Source organism: Chironomus tepperi, unplaced genomic scaffold (assembly GCF_022539635.2).
Source record: "Chironomus tepperi strain 1889 unplaced genomic scaffold, CSIRO-AGI_Ctep_v1 contig_423, whole genome shotgun sequence".
Lineage (NCBI taxonomy): Eukaryota > Metazoa > Arthropoda > Insecta > Diptera > Chironomidae > Chironomus > Chironomus tepperi.
Genome location: NW_027226545.1, coordinates 489,933 through 510,898, shown reverse-complemented (window position 1 = coordinate 510,898; position 20,966 = coordinate 489,933). Strand labels below are relative to the sequence as shown.

The following is a 20,966-nucleotide window of genomic DNA, read 5'->3' as shown; positions in this document are numbered from 1 at the left end:
GGCAGAAAATTTGTACAAAACATGAACAAAACTAGGTGACAGAGCCAACAACAGAATCAAATGGAAAGCACTTTTTTTTAACCAAAGCTACACATTGGGCGCATCCTACCGTTAATATGGTGACATAGCGGTGCTCTAATAAACAAGGTGTGCTGTTCAGGATGGTGTTTTATATTGCCGGGTTACTTACTTACTTACTTACTTAGTTACTTAGCTGCGGCGCATTGGGGGCCATTGCCGCGTTTAAAAATCGTCTGTAGACAGCTCTATCTTTCGATAACTTCTGCCAATTTAGGATATTGAGAGCTCTATCGTCCTTATCAACATATTCCCGGGTTAACTCTTAAAATTCAAAAATCTTAAAAGACTGGTATATACATCCAGTATTCCTAAGCTATAACAAATGCGCTTCAAGTATTTAAATTTTAAAACAAAGTATCTTTATCTTATTTCCCTCCCAATTCCTCCGCATCAAAAAAAAAACTTTAAAGTAAAAATAAATAGAACACAATGTGGAATTTGTTGCCATCGAGACATAATATAGGTTGTTTAAAGATACGGAAAGATACAAAGGAAAAAGAAGAAAAATTGATGCGGGATACTCGACAGCATTTAATTATGCAACACTTGAATCCTTCTTCAATTTTTCTCTCTATTTTATTTGGGTAGCTGTTGGTTTTTCCCTTTATTCTTTGTTTCTCCTTCTCTATTTGAGGATATGAAATTAAATTAATTTAATTGCCTCCGAACTTTATCAAAAAAAAAGAAGAAAAGGAAAAAAAGAAGAAAGGAAAAAAAAAGTTTCTCGCAATTCTTATCAATCTTCTTCATGTTATCCATCTTGTACATGTTTAGAATAGAGAAATAAAGAAGTGTAACAAATCGTTAGTGAATGGGGAACTTCCATGTTGAGTCATTGAAGGTTTTATTCAAAAATTTTTAACAGATTTTAATGGAAAAGTGAAATTTTAAGGGTAAAACAGCTTAAAATTAGGCGTTGACTCTCATTTGGACCCAAACTCGATGGCATCGGGTCTCATGGCAGATCCATGCAGGTCTGGTGACTTGTGCTTTCCTGAATAGACTCAAATTCTAGCTCAAGAAACTCAAATCAATACAGCATCAACCAAGCGAACTCGAATACGTAAGTGAATTCTAAGGAGGCCATACTTTCGCTTTTACTTACTTACTGGAACCATGCTCCGATGTAGAGCCTAGGTTACTACAAAAAGCTATTCATCTGACTCTATTGCTGGTCTTATCATATAAATTGACAGCTGTATTCTTGCATGAGCATCTGTCGAGTTGTTTAAACGTGGAAGTCAATAAACGGATTCAACAGAACACAAAAAGGAAATAAAGCAAGAAGCGAGAGAAAATTTGTAATCGCCCAAGAGATAAAAAATGAGTATTTTGGTGTTTAAAATTGTTGAAATAACGTAAAAGAATCAACATTATGAATTATTTAGCTTCTGGCATTTTCAACATTATCAATCATTTTAAACAACAGAGAGAGAAATAATGTAAAAAAAGCAGGAAGAACACTCCGACAAGAATGAAGATAATTTCGCACTTTGATTCATCAATCATGAACCGAGAGGAGCGTTTAGAGAACAGATTTTCATTTCTTATTTTACGATATTTTAAAAGATGTTTTAAAAACATTTGTATTCAACTTACAAAGCAGAATAAAAAGAAGTCATTGAATACAATGAGATGAAAGAAATAAAAGCTTTTAGACTTAAAATATCTGAATGCTTTTATTGAACGTCTTGTTGATGTTGCTGCTCTTTATTTACTCGATTTAATGAAAAGCTTTTCTGTGAAGCTCAATGAATGGCTTATAGATTATTTTATGGATCATAATCTCACTGAATTATAAAGAAAAATTGTTGATTCTCTTTGAAAAACATTGAATTAAAACATTGGATGTTGCGCAACATTCAACAAATAAACATTCAATGCAACTTGAGCAACATAAACAACACATTTGTTCAATGTTTTATGTGTTGTAGATTTTAAAGTCTCAAAATAAGGAGAAATAAAAAGTTTTACTACACTTTTTCAGACATCCAAATACTGTAAATAATGCATGTGTTCTCAGCTAATCTACCTCACAAAGATTCTTTTTTACTGATTGCTCTTCAACTTAAAATAAAGTTTTTTGATGTTTATTTCAAGTTTCTTTAATGAAAAACAGTAGATTGAGCTGAGTTGGTTTGTCCTGGGGTTGCAATTGCATCAGTCTTCTTTCAAATTCCTAATTCAATTTTTGTTAAGTGTCTTTGATCACTTGAAACGTTATCTGAAAAAGTTTGGAGTAAAATGACATAATTTTGTTTGGACACGATGACTAGCTTTTAATATTAAGTCTGATTATTGCAATGAAATTTAACTCTTAAGCATAGCTAATGCTAAGTCCTCAGAGAATCTGCTGATAGAGATAGTATGGCATTTGGTATCGTTAATTGGTAGATGGAAGACAGTGATAGAGCCAGTTTTACCAGACGATTAAGGGAAGTCATGGGTCGCAATTGTTCTGTACAGTCAGCGAAGTCAGTAAGTAAGTATAGCTAATTCCTTTCTGTTATAGTAAACTAATGATCTTAATCTGAGTTACATAAATGTTCTGATTTCCATAACAAATAGTAAGCATGTACACATGGTCCCGTAACAGCACCTTATATTTGCTCTTTGGTAGCTAGAGTAGTAAACCCAATGCGTTTCCAGAACCACCAATATGTTCCCAATACATTTCAAACTTTCGTTTGTTTAGTAAACTTTCTGAACTATCTGAATAAAAAACGTAAATGTTTGCATCTGACTTGTTCTTATCCATCAACTCCTTTAAGAGTCTTTCGGTGATATGTTTACATTGATGGAGGATAAATAGCTTGTTATGTTTAAAATGTAGCGTTTATGTTGTATCCATACAATTAATTTTCTCACGATAAGCACATTTAATTTATGAAAATATTTTTCAAAAGCACCATGATGTGATGGAAATGATAACAACAGAAGCTAATGCATGACACAATTAATCGAGCTGTTTATGGCAATAATGGTAAATGAGAGAAAACATTTTTATGTTTTATGGAAAATTATGCTAATTTGTCATTACTTTCTGGTGTCATTTTTCTATGTCTGTGATTGTTATCATGATAAACGCTCCCAGATATCTCGTGTGCATCAACATGCACTGCAATAATGTAAAACATGAAGTTTTTATCCTCATTAATTACTCAAATTGCTTCAAAAATTATTCCTTGTGGAATTCTGATTCCATTGTCATTAAAATCATTTTAAGTCCTGTAATTTCAATAATTAAAACTTTTTTCAATTCATATTAATCCACACACATTTAATTTTTATTCGAAAAACTTACTCAATTGCTTCATCATCAGGTTTTTGTGGCCATCAATCAATAAATCGATCAATTTATGAGGAGAAAAAGTCTCGCGGGTAGGCCAAGCTTCGCTTGGCAAATGTTTGAGGAATCAGGCTCCAGCGGGTAGGCCAAGCTTCGCTTGGCAAATGTTTGAGGAATCAGGCGTCAGCGGGTAGGCCAAGCTTCGCTTGGCAAATGTTTGAGGAATCAGGCGTCAGCGGGTAGGCCAAGCTTCGCTTGGCAAATGTTTAAGGAATCAGGCGTCAGCGGGTAGGCCAAGCTTCGCTTGACAAATGTTTGAGGGATCAGGCTCCAGCGGGTAGGCCAAGCTTCGCTTGGCACATGTTTGAGGAATCAGGCTCCAGCGGGTAGGCCAAGCTTCGCTTGGCAAATGTTTGAGGAATCAGGCGTCAGCGGGTAGGCCAAGCTTCGCTTGGCAAATGTTTGAGGAATCAGGCGTCAGCGGGTAGGCCAAGCTTTGCTTGGCAAATGTTTGAGGAATCAGGCTCCAGCGGGTAGGCCAAGCTTCGCTTGGCAAATGTTTGAGGAATCAGGCGTCAGCGGGTAGGCCAAGCTTCGCTTGGCAAATGTTTAAGGAATCAGGCGTCAGCGGGTAGGCCAAGCTTCGCTTGGCACATGTTTGAGGAATCAGGCTCCAGCGGGTAGGCCAAGCTTCGCTTGGCAAATGTTTGAGGAATCAGGCGTCAGCGGGTAGGCCAAGCTTCGCTTGACAAATGTTTGAGGGATCAGGCTCCAGCGGGTAGGCCAAGCTTCGCTTGGCACATGTTTGAGGAATCAGGCTCCAGCGGGTAGGCCAAGCTTCGCTTGGCAAATGTTTGAGGAATCAGGCGTCAGCGGGTAGGCCAAGCTTCGCTTGGCAAATGTTTGAGGAATCAGGCGTCAGCGGGTAGGCCAAGCTTCGCTTGGCAAATGTTTGAGGAATCAGGCTCCAGCGGGTAGGCCAAGCTTCGCTTGGCAAATGTTTGAGGAATCAGGCGTCAGCGGGTAGGCCAAGCTTCGCTTGGCAAATGTTTAAGGAATCAGGCGTCAGCGGGTAGGCCAAGCTTCGCTTGGCACATGTTTGAGGAATCAGGCTCCAGCGGGTAGGCCAAGCTTCGCTTGGCGAACGTTTGAGGGATCAGGATCCAGCGGGTAGGCCAAGCGTCGCTTTAAATAATTTATTGAATTTTCATACAATTCAATGTTCAAAGTTTCAAAAAATCGTGGTAAACATTGATTTTGAAATTTTGTATGAAACCGAAAGTTTTTTGCTTTTTTAGAAGCAACGGCTGTTCCTGCCATGCCCAAAATCTAATCAGTTCTTCCTTGGAATGACACCGATCGATTGCAAAAAACTAGAAGTCTCTAAGATGTCTCGTTTTTGAGTTATCGTGTACATTAACTTGCTTGCTTGCTTGCTTGCTTGCTTACAGAAAGCGAATTTTTCGATTTTCTTAGCAATGCCTCAACCAATTTCAAATCTGTTTTTTGATTATGGTGAGGAATTCCAGGCACAAACTTTTTGCGATATAACAAAACTTGCAATTGTGCTTAGTTTTGCTGAAAAATCCAAAAAACTGATTTTTCAATCTGAACAAATTCAATACATTCACACGTGAAAACGGTGTGAATATAAAAAAACTTTTTTTGTTTATTTTTTTCAATTTCTGATTCGGCTATCAACGATGAATAAAATCAACAACAGAATTTTTATTGAAAAGTGAGGAAAACATTTTTTAACACCGGAAAATGTGAAAAATTTTTCTCATTCAAATTTTATGTTTGATCTCATAACACACGACTGCTTTCACAGATGATTATGTCATTAATCTATGATAACTTTATACTTTTTTATTCAGATATTTTTGGAACTTTTTTTGGTGATCTAAAAACTGCACAGAATTTTGATTTTAAAGTTTTTGATTTTGAGGAAGTTTTTAGGTTGAAAATATCAAAAGAGAACTTTTTTATTGGACTTCATAAAGCAAAAATGGAAAATTGAGATGCATTTAATTGTTTTATAAAGTTTGCTTTAATTGCACTTTGAAGAGCTTCTTGGAAAACTTTAGAAAAGAATTTGATGTCAAGGGAATTCTCGAAAATTCTTGAATTTTTATCGAAATTTTTTTTGAATTTCTTTAAAATCTCAAACTTTGCATTGTTGTCAAAGCGATTCAAATGCTATTTGACAGCCAAATGGATTCTATACAGAGGCCGCTTACGTTTGGTATTAAGCACAGTTCAAATTTGACTCGGATTTTGTAATGAAAAATCGACTAGAATCAGAGCTTGAAGCCGACTTGAATTTTATGTGAAGTCGAATTGGGTTTTTGCGACATTTCCATTAAAATCTGATTCGATTTCAAACTCAGACTCAAGTTGACTCGATTTCATACAAAATTCAAGTCTTCTTCAAGCTCTGATATTAATAAATATCTGTGACTGAACCTTAAAATATCCATTTCGGAGCTTTCTTCATTTAAGTAACTTGAATCGAAACTAATTCAAACCAAAGAAAGCCCTCACAATCATCACTATACAAAGTATCACGTCCACAAGAAAGCTCTTCATTCTTGAAAGTAGCAAGCTCATCAGATTTCAATTTTTATGAACTCCCATAAGCAATTTTGTGTGTCTTTGTGTTGGCGATGAATTTTCACATCTTGTCATTTACAGAAACATGAAAAAAATCACTTTAAAGGACTTCCAATTTTCATGCGACCACGTCTCATTCTCATCAAACATTTTCATTCAATTAATGTTCTTCTGTCATAATTCCGGTACATGTAGCTGAATATTGAAATTATTCAGGATGTGAATGAAGCCGTTTTTGAGGTAAGTCCCGCATTTGCAAGAAAAAATAAGAAGAAAAATTTAAGAATGGAAGGAAGAAAATGTTGACGATGATGGACATTTAAAGTGAAAGCGAAAATTTTGTATTCATGACATCAACTCACAAAACTTTTCTTTCTTCTTTACATCCCGAAGCTACTTCCATTTTACTATCTGTGTTACGCATTGGCATCAAAACTTCATCATTTCGTTGAGTTCTTTTGTTCTAGATTTTCCGTTTTTGTGATGTGTTGAAACAGGAAGGGTAACAAGGTACAATTAATGGAGTAATACAAAGGATTGGGGACATGTTTGCATGAGATTGTAGTTTATGCACTCAAACATGTCCATTAGATCCAAAAAATTCAATCCCGGTGTAGTTATAGATGTATCTTCTTCTAACATATAACATATAAGTGCTAGTATGATTGCTAACCTAGTGAGCATGCCCATTGGTATCTTAAGATGCTCATTGAGCATACTGATCCTAAATAGGTACAGAGAACGCTGAGAGTATGCTTATATCATGACTGAAAAAATTAATATGAGTATGCTTTTAAATGGAACTCTAGTGTCACTATTTTAAAGGGTTTAGCATGCTTACTATCATGTAAAGTGACTAACCAACTTACTGAAACCTTGCTCCGACTTGGAGTTTAGGTCATGACTCCGTCATTACGTGTAAACAGACGCAAACTTCAAAATTAACTTTTTCAAATGCTATCAGCTGTTCTGAAAACAAAACAGACAGCAACGAACAGAAGTCACTTAAATGTGTGTAAATCAAATTTATTTTGCAAATACAATCACAAGCTATAAAAAGTGGCACATTGAACTTTATTTCTTATATTTTTATTAAACTCTATCTCATTTCCATTCACTTAAAATTTTTGTTTACATTCTCATTGAGCTCCGTCATTTCTAAATGGACTTTGTCGCTAATTATTTCTCAAATAAATTCTTTATGTCCGAGAGTGCTTTAATAATTCCATTAAGGAGTGCCTCTGCGTCGGTTCTCTCACAGCTTTTCAAACTTGTAACATGAAGGAACAAAAGTTCGTCATTAAATGGAAAGTATGAAATTCCATATCCTTTAGGTGATCCTGATGACATTCCACCGCCCGCTGAGATCAAAAATTCATTCTTACTATGATCAGTTTTGGGTGTTTGACTATGTGGAATGTGTGTTGTCATCAACATAAATGGCTCATTAACGGCTTCGTTAAGGAAATTACAGTCAGCCTTATTTTGTTGAGCTGAAACTTGAAGGGCAAATAAATGTCGATCAACTCCTTTTCCATACATCGCATCTAAATACAATTTTTGGTGCTTTTGACATGCTGTCTTAAATAATTCAAGCCGTTCACGCTTATTAAAATTCTTATCATCCATAGATTTTGCCCATGCTGATGACTCATTTGTACATGAACGGATTGTTTCAGTTCTACCTTTTCGGAACAGTCTTGTCATTGCTGGTTCATAAGTTAGACAGAATTTTTTATGTTGACGATAATGGGCAAGCTGGAAGGCCATTTGAATAAATGCGTCTGGTGAGACTTTACATGATTTCATGAATCCTCGTCCGAATTGTTTGTGGATTGCGACGCGATGGTCGACATTCTGAAATGAGGAAGGATGATTATGATTTAAATTAATTGTGGATAATTGACGTAAATGAGGGTTATTTAAGGGTTTGGCATGTGATCTACTCAAACGACACAAATGAAGAAGGTCTCTAAAGAGTGGTTTAGCGGATACTTAAGAGTTCCGTGGCAAATTCGTTTTCATTTGTGCAGCTCGAGCTAGCAGAGCCAAAATAGAGAAGACGGATGCTATGACGTCACTCGATCCAAAATGAATAATATTCAAGATCTCATGATTGAGATTATGAGCTCCTTAATCCAGTGATGGACAACCTTTGATTTCCCGTGATACACTTAGTGATAAGCCTTGACCGAAACCGCAAACAACACACAGTTCATGGTATTTCCAAAAAATGTTTGTGCCACATTAGCGTGCCGCAGCACACAGGTTGCTCATCACTGTCTTAATCAAATCCACCAACTTACATTAATTAACTCCTCTGCGGCTTTTCCAGCTTCTGAGATCAAGCTTTTTAGTTCGTCATCGTCCAATTCCCATTTAAGTTTGGAAACATTTTTTGGTTTGTACTCTATCTGACCTTTCAGATTGCCCTTTTCATCATAACTAAAAGATGATTAAAAACAAAATATTAATACGCAATTTTCGGAAATAACAAGTCATTTATAGCTTTGTATTAAGACTTAGCATCATCATCAACTTTGATGACTAACAACTTAGCGGAATTTCCTAATCCCATATCAACTTACCAGTGATAATCGTCAATAATACATTCTTCAAAGAAATGTGACACAATATTTCCATCACCCCAAGTGTGCTCGGCAAGAAGTCCAGCTTTTCCATTACTTCCGACACACAAATTAAAGCTTTTATCAAACCAACGATTATGGCCATTTCCAACAAGCAATTGCTTTCCATATTGACCATACTCTGTGGGTGATGACTTAAGGTTGTAAATGTATGGCTCGTCATCAAGAGACACAACAAATGCAGAAGTTTCAATTACATCTAATGACTCTTTGTTTATTCCATTTGCGAAATATTTGTCTCGTACTTCTGCCCATTTTGTACGATTCCATCCAGTTAGTGATGCTATGTGTCGTTCTGCAGATGAGGTAGTTTGTTTTGATTCTAAAATTTCCTTTAATTGATGCTGTAATTCTACAGGATTAAGTAAATGATCGTTGTGATAGACATCAACTTTATAATAACATCCTTTGTGTAGCACAGCAATGTGTTTTGATTCCTCAATATTTACAAGCTTATCAGCTGCAATTCCAGGAATGCGAGTTGTGTTGAACAGCTTTTGATATGGCGAAACTGAAATCGGAATTATTTCTCTTGTATAAATCGGTTCCAATTGCTGAGTTCTAATTTTTTCCCTATATTGAAGCATTAATGACACCAAATTTGCAGCACGTGCTGATTGACTTTTTGTTGGGCAGTTAATGTTATCGGACATGTAAATGCTTGTTCCATACATTAATGGATCACGTGATTTTAAGTAATGGAATTCCTCCCACCAATCTGCGACATAACTTTCAGCTTTCCAACTTTTAAATACAAGCTTTCGTTGAAGCTTCTTTCCTAATTCTTTTTGGAATGTCTCAGCTTCCTTGCTGATTCTTGAATAATTTTCATCGTCTGTAAATGGACGAATTGACTCTAAATATTTTGGAATGGTTTCTTCTAATGGCGGAACTGATAATCTTGGTAGGGCATTTTCCAGACCAAGGAACAGAGGCTTGTTCCATTTTTGAACAGCTGTTGAAGGAATTGAATCAAAATTGTCATTTATTATGTCCAATGTCCAAAAAATTGTGGATTTACTTACTTTCTAATATCCATTTATAAATTTTAGTTTTTGTTGACGGTTCCTCTCCTCTCGTCTCCAAAATGAATCCTTTGTGCTTAAGCACAATCGTTAATAATATCCGACTAACTACACATAACCTAATCCATACAAGGAAACTAAAAAGTGCGACTTTTCCTAATACTCGAATGTAAACTTCACCAGGCTGAATGGGGAAGTAAAATGGTAGAAAAATTCCGAAGAATAGCCAATAACTATTTGGTGTTAATGGATATGAAAAGTTTTTGAACTTTATCTTAAATTTTGTGATTTTTGAGGATCTATCTGGCGATGACATCTGAAAAGAGACAGAAATTCAAGGAATTAGAATATTTTATGCTAAGGAGACACAGAAATCCATCTTAAATAATAAAATAAATCCCACCATTTGCCCCATTTCCTTAATAAAATTCAAAATATCCGCAAATCCAACTTTGTTCTTTAAAAACAACCTTTTAAGTGCCACAAGAATAAGTTTTATTTCAATTCAAAAGTAAGACACTCTTTGTAAGATAAGAGATAATTTTCAGTAGCACTTATGACATACAACAGCTTTCGTGCTTACTTTCCGAAATGTCTTGTCTTATCAAACAATTTATATTACATCATAACAAAGCATATCAAAATCTTTCATGATGATAAGAGAATTTCTTTTACTTTTTTGAACTGTTTTTCAGAACTCAAAGTTGGCTGAGATTTTGAAGTAAAATGTCAATTGAAATTTACTCGACTCCCGAACAAACAAATAGCATGCTTAAGAATATGCTCATAGAATTAAGCATGCTCAATTTTATTGATCGATTGTACACATGAGCACGCTCATTTCGGTGAGTAAGCTCATTGCCTGTTAGGAATTTCAAATAAAATTCTTATTGACTTGCATTTATGTCATTTATCTATCGTTAGTGAAATATCTAGAAAAGAGGTGATGCAATCCGATGGGTACAAATTATTCATGACAGTCAAGTAGCTGCCATAAGGCATCCAATTCCAAACTTTCATATTGATTGTCACAAAAATTGCCAAGTGGTCGGCATTTGGCAGTCACGTCAAATTTATGTCGAACAGGTATCTATTTTGCAGTCATTTAGTGCCCTTGTCTTGTTAAAAACAGAATCGAGTGTGTTTTGAAAATGTGTACAGATGTAAAAATGTTTGTGGATAATATGTTTTGCCAACCCTGCTGTTGTCCTTGATCGACAAAAAAATAATACGCAGGTAATTTGAATTTAATACCTTTGGGATTTTCCATGAAATTTAATTTTATAACCAAAGTGAATTTCATATGTATTGTTGTAAGTTCAAATTCTTATTAGAATGATCCCGAGCAGCTTAAGAAGGTTATTTTTGCATTTTGTCAGATTTAATTTTGATGTTCTTCGAGAGATATATCAAGGGGTCAAATTTGAGGGCTCCTTATTCCGAGATTGAGACTTCTCGGTTAGTTCTTGGATCTTAGGAATTTCTCAAAATCGAAAATAATTCACCCGATTATTTCAACTTATTTGGTCAAAATTCTTCAATTCTCAAGATTTTGTTCCCTCAAGATCCCAAAACCTTTTTCAAAAAAATTCCAGCCACAACCCTGCGTGGTCAAAATTTCACGATTAGTCTCATAATTAAATTTATATTCCAATAATTGGCAAAAAAAGTCCAAACTACTCTTCATAAAACAAAACAATCAAGGTCAATAACCTCGTGAGTCAGTACTTATTGCTAAAATTTATATATATTTTATTAACCTGTAGCTTAAAAGATATTGTTAGCCAAAAGATATATGTGCAAAAGATTTAATATGCAAATTAAAGTTTTTTTTATCAATGTCAAAATTTTGACTTGAATATTTTTCCATGGTTACTTTAAAATGTTAATCGATATCGAAAAGTTTCACAATCTATAAAATGATTCTATGAATTCTTATTAGAATAATCCAGAATGCAAATGATATGCAATATATGTTCAATAAATGCGAATATCTGCAAGTCATTAACTTCGTACAGTGCGAATTCTACCGGTCAGTTGAACATGAAAACATGATATAAGTGTTAGAGAGATATGCGCGCGCGAGAGAGATGCAAACATCATACGGAAGTTATTAACTAAAGTTATACATGTCGAGACCTCTGACTTAATAGACTATTACGTGAATAACTGTTCTAATTGTAGAATCACAGATTCAAAACTGTCTAACATTCTATTACATGTTACTTGTTATCGCTTAAAAGCATTTCAATGTTTACATTATCTCCAAAAATTGATGACTCACTTTTTGACTAAATTCAAACTTTTTATTCAAATTATTGGATATATCACAACTTATTCAGCACAAAATACTTATTAATTACTGATTGTAAAACAGACTTAATCAGCACAATGTCTAACAATCACGTGAAACTAAGCCAATTAAAAAATAATTGTAATATTTCTATTTCGACCGACTTCAGACGAAGCGTGAGTAAAACTGAAAATTTATGTCTGTGGCGAAAAAAAATACTCTCTCATGCTCACAATACTTTTATTTGAGCAACAAATGATAACAAATCGAGAAGTGAGAAAAATAATCAAAAACTCTCAATGCAATTGAGTATGTAAATATTTAAAACAACTCCAATAAGTCATACTTTATTCATAAATCTAAAAAAAGAATTGGGTCACATATGATGTCTAGTAATGGATTGAGGGGTTTTGGTCCAGATAGGAATCTCTTACTGAAATAAGATACACATGATAATGTCTTATTGTCTTAATTAACAACGGATTTTGGGTGGGATTCGAGCCCACGTTATATGAGTTCCAGTAGCATGCTCCTACCACTGAGGTATTGGTGGTTACTCGGATATATGACAATGTGCCTTATTCTAAAGTTATTTTGAGTATCTTTCTGATTTTATACTCAAATTGTCTTTTAAATGGATAAAAATTCATCCTTAATTCTATACTAAAGTAGTTATAATCTTCTTAGGGATCCAGTGATGCTTAAGCTTAAACAATTCCTCATCAATCTAAATATGCTTCCTTAGCAGGCAAAAAACGTGCTCATCTAGTAGATTTAAGATGAGCTAGCTCCCAAGAGCATGTTCTTTGCCTGTTATGACTTCGCTAAAAACTCCATTAATTGTTAAAAACACTAAGTTAGTCACTCCAATTCAATTCGTTGTAAAATCCATGCCAACTGTCCTCCACTCCCTCCATCTAAATACCAGACATCACATGCGCACAATCCATAATACTTAAAAACATTAAATCTATTTCTCAAACAACTTCCTAATGTCAGACATAGCTGTAACAATTTGGTTTGAAAATCTGTCTGTGTCAGTGACTGAACAGCTCTTCTTGCTCGACACATGAAAGAAGATTAAATCATCTCTAACAATAATGTATGAAACGGCATAGCCATCATATGCAACTGGACCAAATCCACCACTTGCTGATATCAGTTGTGGGAACTTGTTGAGATCAGTTTTTGGTGTCTGACCCATTGGTGTTTGACTTGTTGTTAGTCTCCATGGCTCATTAAAGATTCTGTCAAGGAATGGTGATTTAAGTTCTAAATACTTTGAAATGATGTAGAAACAGAAGAGATGACGGTCAATTCCTTTTCCGGTCATTGATTCCAAATATCCCTTTTGGTGTTTATTGCATGCTTCTTTAAGTAAACGAATTCGTTCCTCTTTTGTGACATTTGGGTCTTCCATTGATTTAACCCATGCTGAAGATTCAATGGTGCATGAACGGACAGTCTCTGTACGTCCTTCGCGATATAATCTCGTTGTTGATGCTTCATATGTCAATGAGAATTTACCAAAATCTCGATAATAAGCAAGTTGAAGGGCCATTTGGATGAAGGCATCCGGTGATAATCGACATGTTTTGATGAACCCTTTTCCGAATTGCTTATGGACGATAATTTGATGGTCAATGTCCTGTAAAGAGTATGATATTAGTTAATGGATTATGAGAAGGAAGCAGAACTTACATTGATGATATTTAAGGCATTGTCATGAGCCATTTTAACAGATTCTTTCAATTCTGAATTGTCGAGATCCCATTGCAACTTTCTGAATGTCTTCCTCTTAATAATCATTGGTTCTCTCAATCTTCCATGTTCGTCATAGCTGAATAAACAAAAATATTGATATTATATAGCCAAAGAAGATGATAATCAATTACTTACTGTGAATAATCTTCACAAACACAATCCTCAAGTAAATGTGCAACCACAGATGCATCAGCCCAGGTATGTTCACCATGAATTCCAGCCTATAATGACATGACAATTTAGATAAACAAACAATGTGATTGCATGTCATTTAGATCAATTACCCTTCCATTATTTCCGACACACAAATTGAAGCTTTTGTCAAACCAACGATTGTGGCCATTTCCAACAAGCAATTGTTTTCCATAATGTCCATACTCTGTGGGTGATGAGTCTAAATTGTAAATGTATGGTTCATCATCTAAAGACAGGACAAATGCAGCTGTTTCTATTGCTTCTAGTGAACTTTTATTGATTCCACTTGCAAAGAATTTGTCTCGGACTTCTGCCCATTTTGTACGGTTCCAGGCTGTCAATGATGCTAAGTTTTGTTCTGTTTCTGATGCTGTTGGTTTTAGTTCAAGGATCTCTTGGAACTGATACTGTAATTCTGATGAATTGAGGATTCTATCACCAAAGAATACAATGACTTTATAGTAACATCCTTTGTGGATTACAACAATATGTTTTGTATCCTCATAATGAACAATTTTATCACTTTCAATTCCTGGAACTCGGACGGTATTAAAAAGTCTTTCGTATTGTGATGAGCACAAAGGAACCATTCCTTGTAGCATGATTGGTGGCAGCACTTGATGTGAAATCTTTTCTCTAAATTTGAGCATTAAATGAACTAAATTTCCAGCACGTGCAGCTTGATTGTTTGTTGGAGGGTCAATTGTATCTGATCCATAATAATTACTTCCGTACATCAGAGGTTCTCTGCTTTTCAAGTATGCATATTCTTCCCACCAATCAGAATAGAAATTATCAGCCCACCAGCTTTTGAGGACCAAATATCTCTGTAATTTTGTGCTAATTCCATTTTCAAATTCTTGTGCTTCCTTCTTAACAGCTTCATAAGTTTCATCATCATAAATTGGCCTGATTGACTTTAAATATCTATCAACAGTATCTTTAACGGATGGAACAGGTAGTCGAGGTAAAGATCCTTGAAAACTATACAAAACCGGTGAGTTCCATTTAAGGAGTAGCTTGACTAAAATACCCCAAACACGAGTTGTCATACTAACACCTTTACCACGTGTCTCAAACAGATATCCTTTGTACATCAATAGAAATTTCAATGTGTATCGTAACGTAATGCATATCACGAGCCATATTATAAATGATACCATAAAGCATAACAGTATCTGCCAATCGATTAAATTGCTGTTTGTGTGGAAGAGTCAAGAGATACCAAAAATAAAGGTTTGTGCTTACTTGTTATCTATAATTAGTTAAGTATTTACCTTGGCAGAAGCCATATGACTGTATTTATTAAATCATATGGAACTTTGGTCGATGAGAAATGAAAAGCCATAACCAGAACGGTAATGATAAGTAAGCTCTCAAGATGAGCCGGATATACACCATTTTGTACTTTACGTTTAAACTGTGCAAAGCGATGCTTCCATGAATTAAGACCTGATTCCCATACTAAATGTAAAACCTCTTCTTCATGATGTGCGTCAATGTACTCAGTTATGCCTGACGTTGATGCACGAAATCCCGACATTGTTTAAGTATTGAAGATTATTCTTTGTTTGTATACCTGAAAATGAAGCAGAGTAAAATCATCAATATATGTGTTTTATAACAGCTTCTGTATCATCATCGACATGATGATGTCTTGATTCCAAAGTTCACATCGCGCAAAACTTTATGTATATCACATGCCCACATTTTTATATCATTTCTCACTTTCTGTAACTGTATAAATGATTTAATATTTATTTATCAAACATGGGGATTGGATGTAAGTGATGTCTATAAGTAAGTCTATGGACAAATGGTTATTCATGTCCAAATGTAGATCCAAGCAATCTTAAAAGCTAGATTCTGATTTTGTTTATATTTTGACATCCAGAATTCATGCGTCGGATCCTCCCCCAACTCCAACTTATTACACACAGTTTCTAGACTATTCCACGAGACTAGACTTACTTTACTCCCACTTAGATACGTAAACACATCACATACACAAATCCCCACAGTATGTAAACCCACTTTTTTTATGTCGGAAATAATTAGGTAAGTAGTGTGGCCTTGAGCATTACAAGATAACTTCTAACGTAAATAATATAGCTAAACTGACTGTGTTTATTGATCGGATATTTACTTTATTATCAATAAGCGGCTATGCAGCACGTAATATTAACACAATCCGATTTTTTAATTCAAAACACTTTCCAAAATATGAAACCAGCTTATGTGACTTTATTGCCGAAAAAAAAAAAAAAAAATAAAGCCAAAGATTACTTTTTTTTCTTCCAATTTCTCTTTCAACCCAACCTTACTGCTCAAGCGCTGTGAAAAGACTGAATATTGTTTTGGCTGGAGTGAAAATGTTAGTCATTTTAAAGCTCTTCACACATTTTCATCAATATACGTGTTTGACGTATGCCTTGTAAATTTAGTAATTGTTGTGCTTAATTCTATCAAGATTCTAAGCTTTATTTTATTTAATTTTTAAAGGTTGTGACTGTAAATTATGAAATTTTTTGTGGATGTATTGCTTTAATTTTGGTACCTACTTGTTCCTTACTGTTGCGATCTAGGTAGCAAATTTACTGAATTAAAATCCATGACCTACCTTAATGCTTAATGCTTTATCGCACGACTCTGTGCTATTTTAAGACTTTGCTGTTAATTCTGGTTTATTTATGTCATTTAACATTGGAAATTCTCGATCTTTCATCCTATTTAATCTTCTGATAAGATGATAATATCAATTTTTTTCAAGTACACATTTAGCTAGTTGTCACTCAGATTTTAGTCTGTGTTTTTCCATGTGATTCTTACTTTTTGTATTTTCCCCTAATTAATTTTAGTGATACTAGGAGCTTTAAAAGTAAGGAAAGTTAATTAGTTATGATTATCGAAGGCATTGAAATTTCTTTTTGGAGGTTTTATCATTTCTGCGTCATTTTTCGCAGTGAATTAAGTTTTTAATTAGAATTCTTAAGATTACTGAGGTGGATATTGGAGAATTGTCTGAAACTATGCAGGCGTAACGGTGACTTACAACATTACGTTTTGTCGTCAACAGCAAAGGAATTAAGACGAATCAAAGTGAACAATCTTCGATGGGCTGGACATGTTATTTGATGGTAAACGATTAAAACGATAGAACCAGCTATAGGCGCATAAGTGAGGCCATGGATCACAATTGATCTATATAGCAAGTGAATGAAATAGAAGTCATCAACATAGTAACGATGACTTACTGATTCTTGATATTACGGATATTTCTTTTGAATAATCTGTTACATCCGATGGGACATCGAATCAACCACTTCTTATAAATTGTTGCCGCATTTTATTAAGGTTGTAAATGGAATCTTTATAGAATCATTCATTTATTACGTCTAATATTTAGAAAGATTGTCAGTATGCAGCTGTGTGCAACCTAAATGATGATCATACTGATTTTCTTGCCTTGTGGCTGCTATTTAATGTGCAGCAAGTATTTCATTTAGCACTTAACCCATAATTTCTGGAATATTTAGACATTTGTCTGTTGATAATATCTTACACGATTTCAATTCCGATCTAATGGCTTCTCGAATACTAGCTGCATCCTTGGATTATTTCCACCGACTGCTGCTATCAAGATTATGACTTCTCTGACCAAATCATCGATTCGAAACAATTTTTTGTTGTCAATAGCTAGATTTCCATCAAATTTAACTTATTTTTAGTCTTAGTCTTAAGCACGCGCTACATCAATTACAGAAAACTTAATTAACTTCTCACATGTCACTTTTGTTGTTTATAAAACGCTTACATTAAAGGAACTAAACAAATATCTTCAAGCATGCATCTTAATGAATGTATAAAAGAATTGTTAATTATTCATCATAAGCTGTGTGTTAATGTATGTAGTAAAAGTTTGACTTTGTCTGAAATAAGAACCTTTTCAATGTCATGATTAATACACCATGTAGCAACAACTTGTGGACTATCAAAATATCAAACTCTATGAATAGACTTAAGTGAGCATGAAAGCATAGAAAGTATAGCATATCGAAGCATGTATTGCCAGCTACAATTAAAATACTGAAATTATTTCATACTACCCAACATTTGAAGGCATGACAGCCGCAGATTGCTTATATCGATAAGAATCTACATAGACCAGTTCTGAAACATAAATTAAATACAAGAATCCTGCATTCCGCATCATACTTAATGGTCAGCTACTAAATTATGTTATCATAACATCAATAATATTGTTTTCGTTGCACAATAATTTTCTCTTTGCTATAATTAAGTGATTACTATTCATTAACTACCAAAATATGTTCAAAGAAAAATAACGGTCGATTGAAATTTGAATTTAAACCGGATTAAAATAAATCTTAGGATTTAACAAGGTATTAAAATTTTGTTTTGTTTTTATCGAATTTCGCCGAAATTTTCCCATCAATTGCACAATTAACTAGCTTAACATCCTCTAAACTCCTTAAACAACCATAATTCACTGTAGAACACACATAACCAGCATAACTGAAAAATAATATTCTGGATCTCAAAGAAAAATTTTAAGGTTATCACTTGTTTATATTTCACTTTTTTTTAAGGATGTTGTTTTATTTCTTTTATAAAACGAATGTTGACAGTAATGAAATCATTCTTTCATCCAACAGAACGAGATGACATTTCGTTCAAATGAATAAATCAAAAGTAAAATCCAATTGTTGCCATTTACTTGACTTCTTTAACTTGAAGACCTGGAGGAAGTGATTGCTTCAATTTTTCTGCCTTCTCCTTGTCGAACACGACCAATGTATAGAGATAACGTGAACAGCGGATCTTGAACTTTGTGTTATTCTCGTTCTTCTTTATTTTAACAGCACGGGCATCCTTTCTACGTGCCTTGATGAGAAAATCTTTTACCTCCTTAATTTCTTGTGGCATTTTTGCTAAAATAAGACATAATTTTAAATAAACTTCATGTTACACGGATAGATAATCATCATATCTACATTAATTAATGCTTTTAACTTACCAGAATCAAATATTTACTTTAATTTCTGCCAAATTATTATTAACACGTTCCTTGATATTAGAAAACGCGAAAGAAAAGAAAGAATTGGGCATTATTCGGATCCAAGTAAAAAATACCAAATTTTTTTGAAAATGCCCACATTTAATCCATATCAATGACGTCATTTGTTGTTTATATTCATAAAAAGAAAAATAAAATTCCGACTAAAAAAATCATTTATTAATTAATCCTTATTAACAAAAAGTGAATGAAAAGAGTTAATTAAATAAATTCACGTCGTTATCAACACATTGCACGATAATGGATAGTCCAAAACCGTCTTGTGGTATGATAAAATTGCATAAAACTTTAGAAAATTTGGAATTTAAAGCCATAAAAAAAATTTCTAATAAGATCCAGTGAGCTTTAATAACAAAGTTTAAAATGACTTTTTTCAGATGGTGACACATCCGGTGTGACTAGTCGTAGCGGTCGAGTGATAAAGAAGAGTACAAAATTAATGGATTTCACATCGCCAGATGATATTGAGCGGATTAAAGCCAAAAAAATGGCAGCAGCATCAAGGAAACTTCATATGGTAAGTTAAATAAATTATTATCGTCATATTGAGCATGGATCCTGACAGAGGGATTTTTATAGGCTCAATTATCGTATATAAAAATGGAACCTGAATTGCAAATTCTTGATATGCCACAGGAAAAGCACTTTACAGACCATTACGATGAATATCCACCACTCAAGGATCACGACGATAATTTCACACCAGATCAAGAGGATTTAGAACCAGATGATGAAGAATATAATGAAACAGATTCGGATGAACATCAAATGGTCATCAAAACTGAAGATGATCCAGAAATTGAATTTAATACACCAAGACGAAGTATTTACATTACAGAAAAGTCAACAAAAAAGAAAATTATTAAAGATGGTAAGGTTGTGATGAGTAAGGCAATAAGAAAGGATAAAGGAAAGACAAGATACACAGCATATATGTTATGGGCAAAAGATGCAAGACAACAGATCTCATTATCACATCCAGAACTTGATTTTGCGAGTGTCTCAAAGCGACTAGGTGAAATGTGGGCCAATGTACCAACAAATGTTAAATATAATTGGAAAAGGAGGGCAAAGCGACTGGCAAATAAGATGAAGAAGTCAAATGGAGCTAAAGGCGGTCCACTACAACCTAGTAAATATATGCAGCAGAAATATTATCTTAATAAGAACAGTACAAACAATAGTGGACCACAAATGCAAAATGTCACATTAACAAAACAACAGAAACAGCTTCAAAAACTGCTCAAATCTGAAAAGTCAAAAACTCAATCAATCCAAAATGCACAAAAACTCCAAAAAGAAAAATTCATTAGCCCGTCATCAGCCATAACAATATCAAATATTAAATCGACTGCTTTAGTGCCATCAACATCATCTCATCATAGACAAAATATTCATATAAATCGTCCAATGGATCTTGCGCCCATTGATGTTGCAGCTCATTTAAAGCTATTAGGAGAGAGTCTAATTAATATTGGCGAGCGACTGAGTCAGCATGAGGTAGGTCCATAGAATATCCTTCATAGTCTTAATAATAATTGAATTTATATTTTTAGGGTCAAATCGCCGTATCGGGAAGCTTTAGTGTACTACTGGATAGTATCCTATGTGCAATGGGTGCTTTAATGTGCTGTCTCAATTACGTTCCGGAATTAAATTTTCAAAATAATCCGCCTCTAATAAGCTCTGATGATCCAAATTCCGATGAAGAGCCAAAAAATCTATTTCAAAGCGTTATGGACAATATCCATTACATTATGCCGGGTCTGTAAAATATAAAAGTCGTTTATACTTATCATTTTTTCTACTCAATTCAATAATGAAGAGATGTCTTCATGTGTGTACATTTCTTTGGATTTAATTCATTAAATGATAAAAGTTTAGAAAATAAAAATTTTGAATTAATTATCAGATGTAAAAAGAAATCTTTATATCCTTTATTAACTAACAAACATGACAC

At 34.2% G+C, this 20,966-nt stretch overlaps 3 protein-coding genes across 7 annotated transcripts; 1 reads left to right on the top strand and 2 right to left on the bottom strand.

Annotated features, from left to right (window-relative positions):
* Positions 1–6,988: 6,988 nt before the first annotated feature.
* LOC139097474 (carnitine O-palmitoyltransferase 1, liver isoform-like) lies at positions 6,989–12,128 on the bottom strand. Of its 2 annotated transcripts, none has more exons than XM_070649343.1 (5): positions 11,941–12,128; positions 9,657–9,972; positions 8,572–9,586; positions 8,290–8,428; positions 6,989–7,840 (listed from the first exon to the last, which is right to left on the bottom strand). In XM_070649343.1, exons 2-5 carry the CDS (start codon positions 9,970–9,972, stop codon positions 7,163–7,165), a joined length of 2,148 nt encoding a protein of 715 aa, XP_070505444.1. In that variant the 5' UTR covers positions 11,941–12,128; the 3' UTR covers positions 6,989–7,162. The 2 variants fall into 2 exon arrangements, with proteins under 2 accessions (XP_070505444.1, XP_070505443.1); XM_070649342.1 differs by lacking the exon at positions 11,941–12,128 and adding an exon at positions 10,060–10,152.
* Positions 12,129–12,254: 126 nt separating this feature from the next.
* Positions 12,255–17,579, bottom strand: LOC139097472 (carnitine O-palmitoyltransferase 1, liver isoform-like). Of its 3 annotated transcripts, none has more exons than XM_070649341.1 (6): positions 17,471–17,579; positions 15,186–15,487; positions 13,998–15,105; positions 13,849–13,934; positions 13,651–13,789; positions 12,255–13,597 (listed from the first exon to the last, which is right to left on the bottom strand). In XM_070649341.1, the coding sequence occupies exons 2-6, from the start codon at positions 15,449–15,451 to the stop codon at positions 12,920–12,922; spliced, it is 2,277 nt and encodes a 758-aa protein (XP_070505442.1). In that variant the 5' UTR covers positions 15,452–15,487; positions 17,471–17,579; the 3' UTR covers positions 12,255–12,919. The 3 variants fall into 3 exon arrangements, with proteins under 3 accessions (XP_070505442.1, XP_070505440.1, XP_070505441.1); XM_070649339.1 differs by lacking the exon at positions 17,471–17,579 and adding an exon at positions 16,195–16,256; XM_070649340.1 differs by lacking the exon at positions 17,471–17,579 and adding an exon at positions 16,055–16,165.
* A 1,535-nt stretch (positions 17,580–19,114) lies between these two features.
* LOC139097479 (HMG box-containing protein 4) lies at positions 19,115–20,901 on the top strand. 2 transcript variants are annotated; one of them, XM_070649349.1, is made up of 4 exons: positions 19,115–19,271; positions 19,384–19,523; positions 19,586–20,506; positions 20,563–20,901. In XM_070649349.1, exons 1-4 carry the CDS (start codon positions 19,247–19,249, stop codon positions 20,776–20,778), a joined length of 1,302 nt encoding a protein of 433 aa, XP_070505450.1. In that variant the 5' UTR covers positions 19,115–19,246; the 3' UTR covers positions 20,779–20,901. The 2 variants fall into 2 exon arrangements, with proteins under 2 accessions (XP_070505450.1, XP_070505451.1); XM_070649350.1 differs by having other exon boundaries at positions 19,643–20,506; positions 20,563–20,896.
* The last annotated feature ends 65 nt before the right edge of the window (positions 20,902–20,966 follow it).

Excerpts from the sequence above, each read along its gene's own strand:
- LOC139097474 (XM_070649342.1), bottom strand. Across the intron at positions 8,429-8,571 it reads ATTATTGACGATTATCACTG|TTATGATGAAAAGGGCAATC; the intron begins GTAAGTTGATAT and ends ATCATCTTTTAG. Across the intron at positions 7,841-8,289 it reads CCGCAGAGGAGTTAATTAAT|AATGTCGACCATCGCGTCGC; the intron begins GTAAGTTGGTGG and ends TCCTCATTTCAG.
- LOC139097472 (XM_070649341.1), bottom strand. The coding sequence starts at position 15,451 with ATGTCGGGATTTCGTGCATCAACGTCAGGCATAACTGAGTACATTGAC. Across the intron at positions 13,935-13,997 it reads GTGTCGGAAATAATGGAAGG|GCTGGAATTCATGGTGAACA; the intron begins GTAATTGATCTA and ends ATGTCATTATAG. Across the intron at positions 13,790-13,848 it reads GTTTGTGAAGATTATTCACA|CTATGACGAACATGGAAGAT; the intron begins GTAAGTAATTGA and ends TTGTTTATTCAG.
- LOC139097479 (XM_070649349.1), top strand. The coding sequence starts at position 19,247 with ATGGATAGTCCAAAACCGTCTTGTG. Across the intron at positions 19,272-19,383 it reads TAGTCCAAAACCGTCTTGTG|ATGGTGACACATCCGGTGTG; the intron begins GTATGATAAAAT and ends GACTTTTTTCAG. Across the intron at positions 20,507-20,562 it reads AGCGACTGAGTCAGCATGAG|GGTCAAATCGCCGTATCGGG; the intron begins GTAGGTCCATAG and ends TTATATTTTTAG.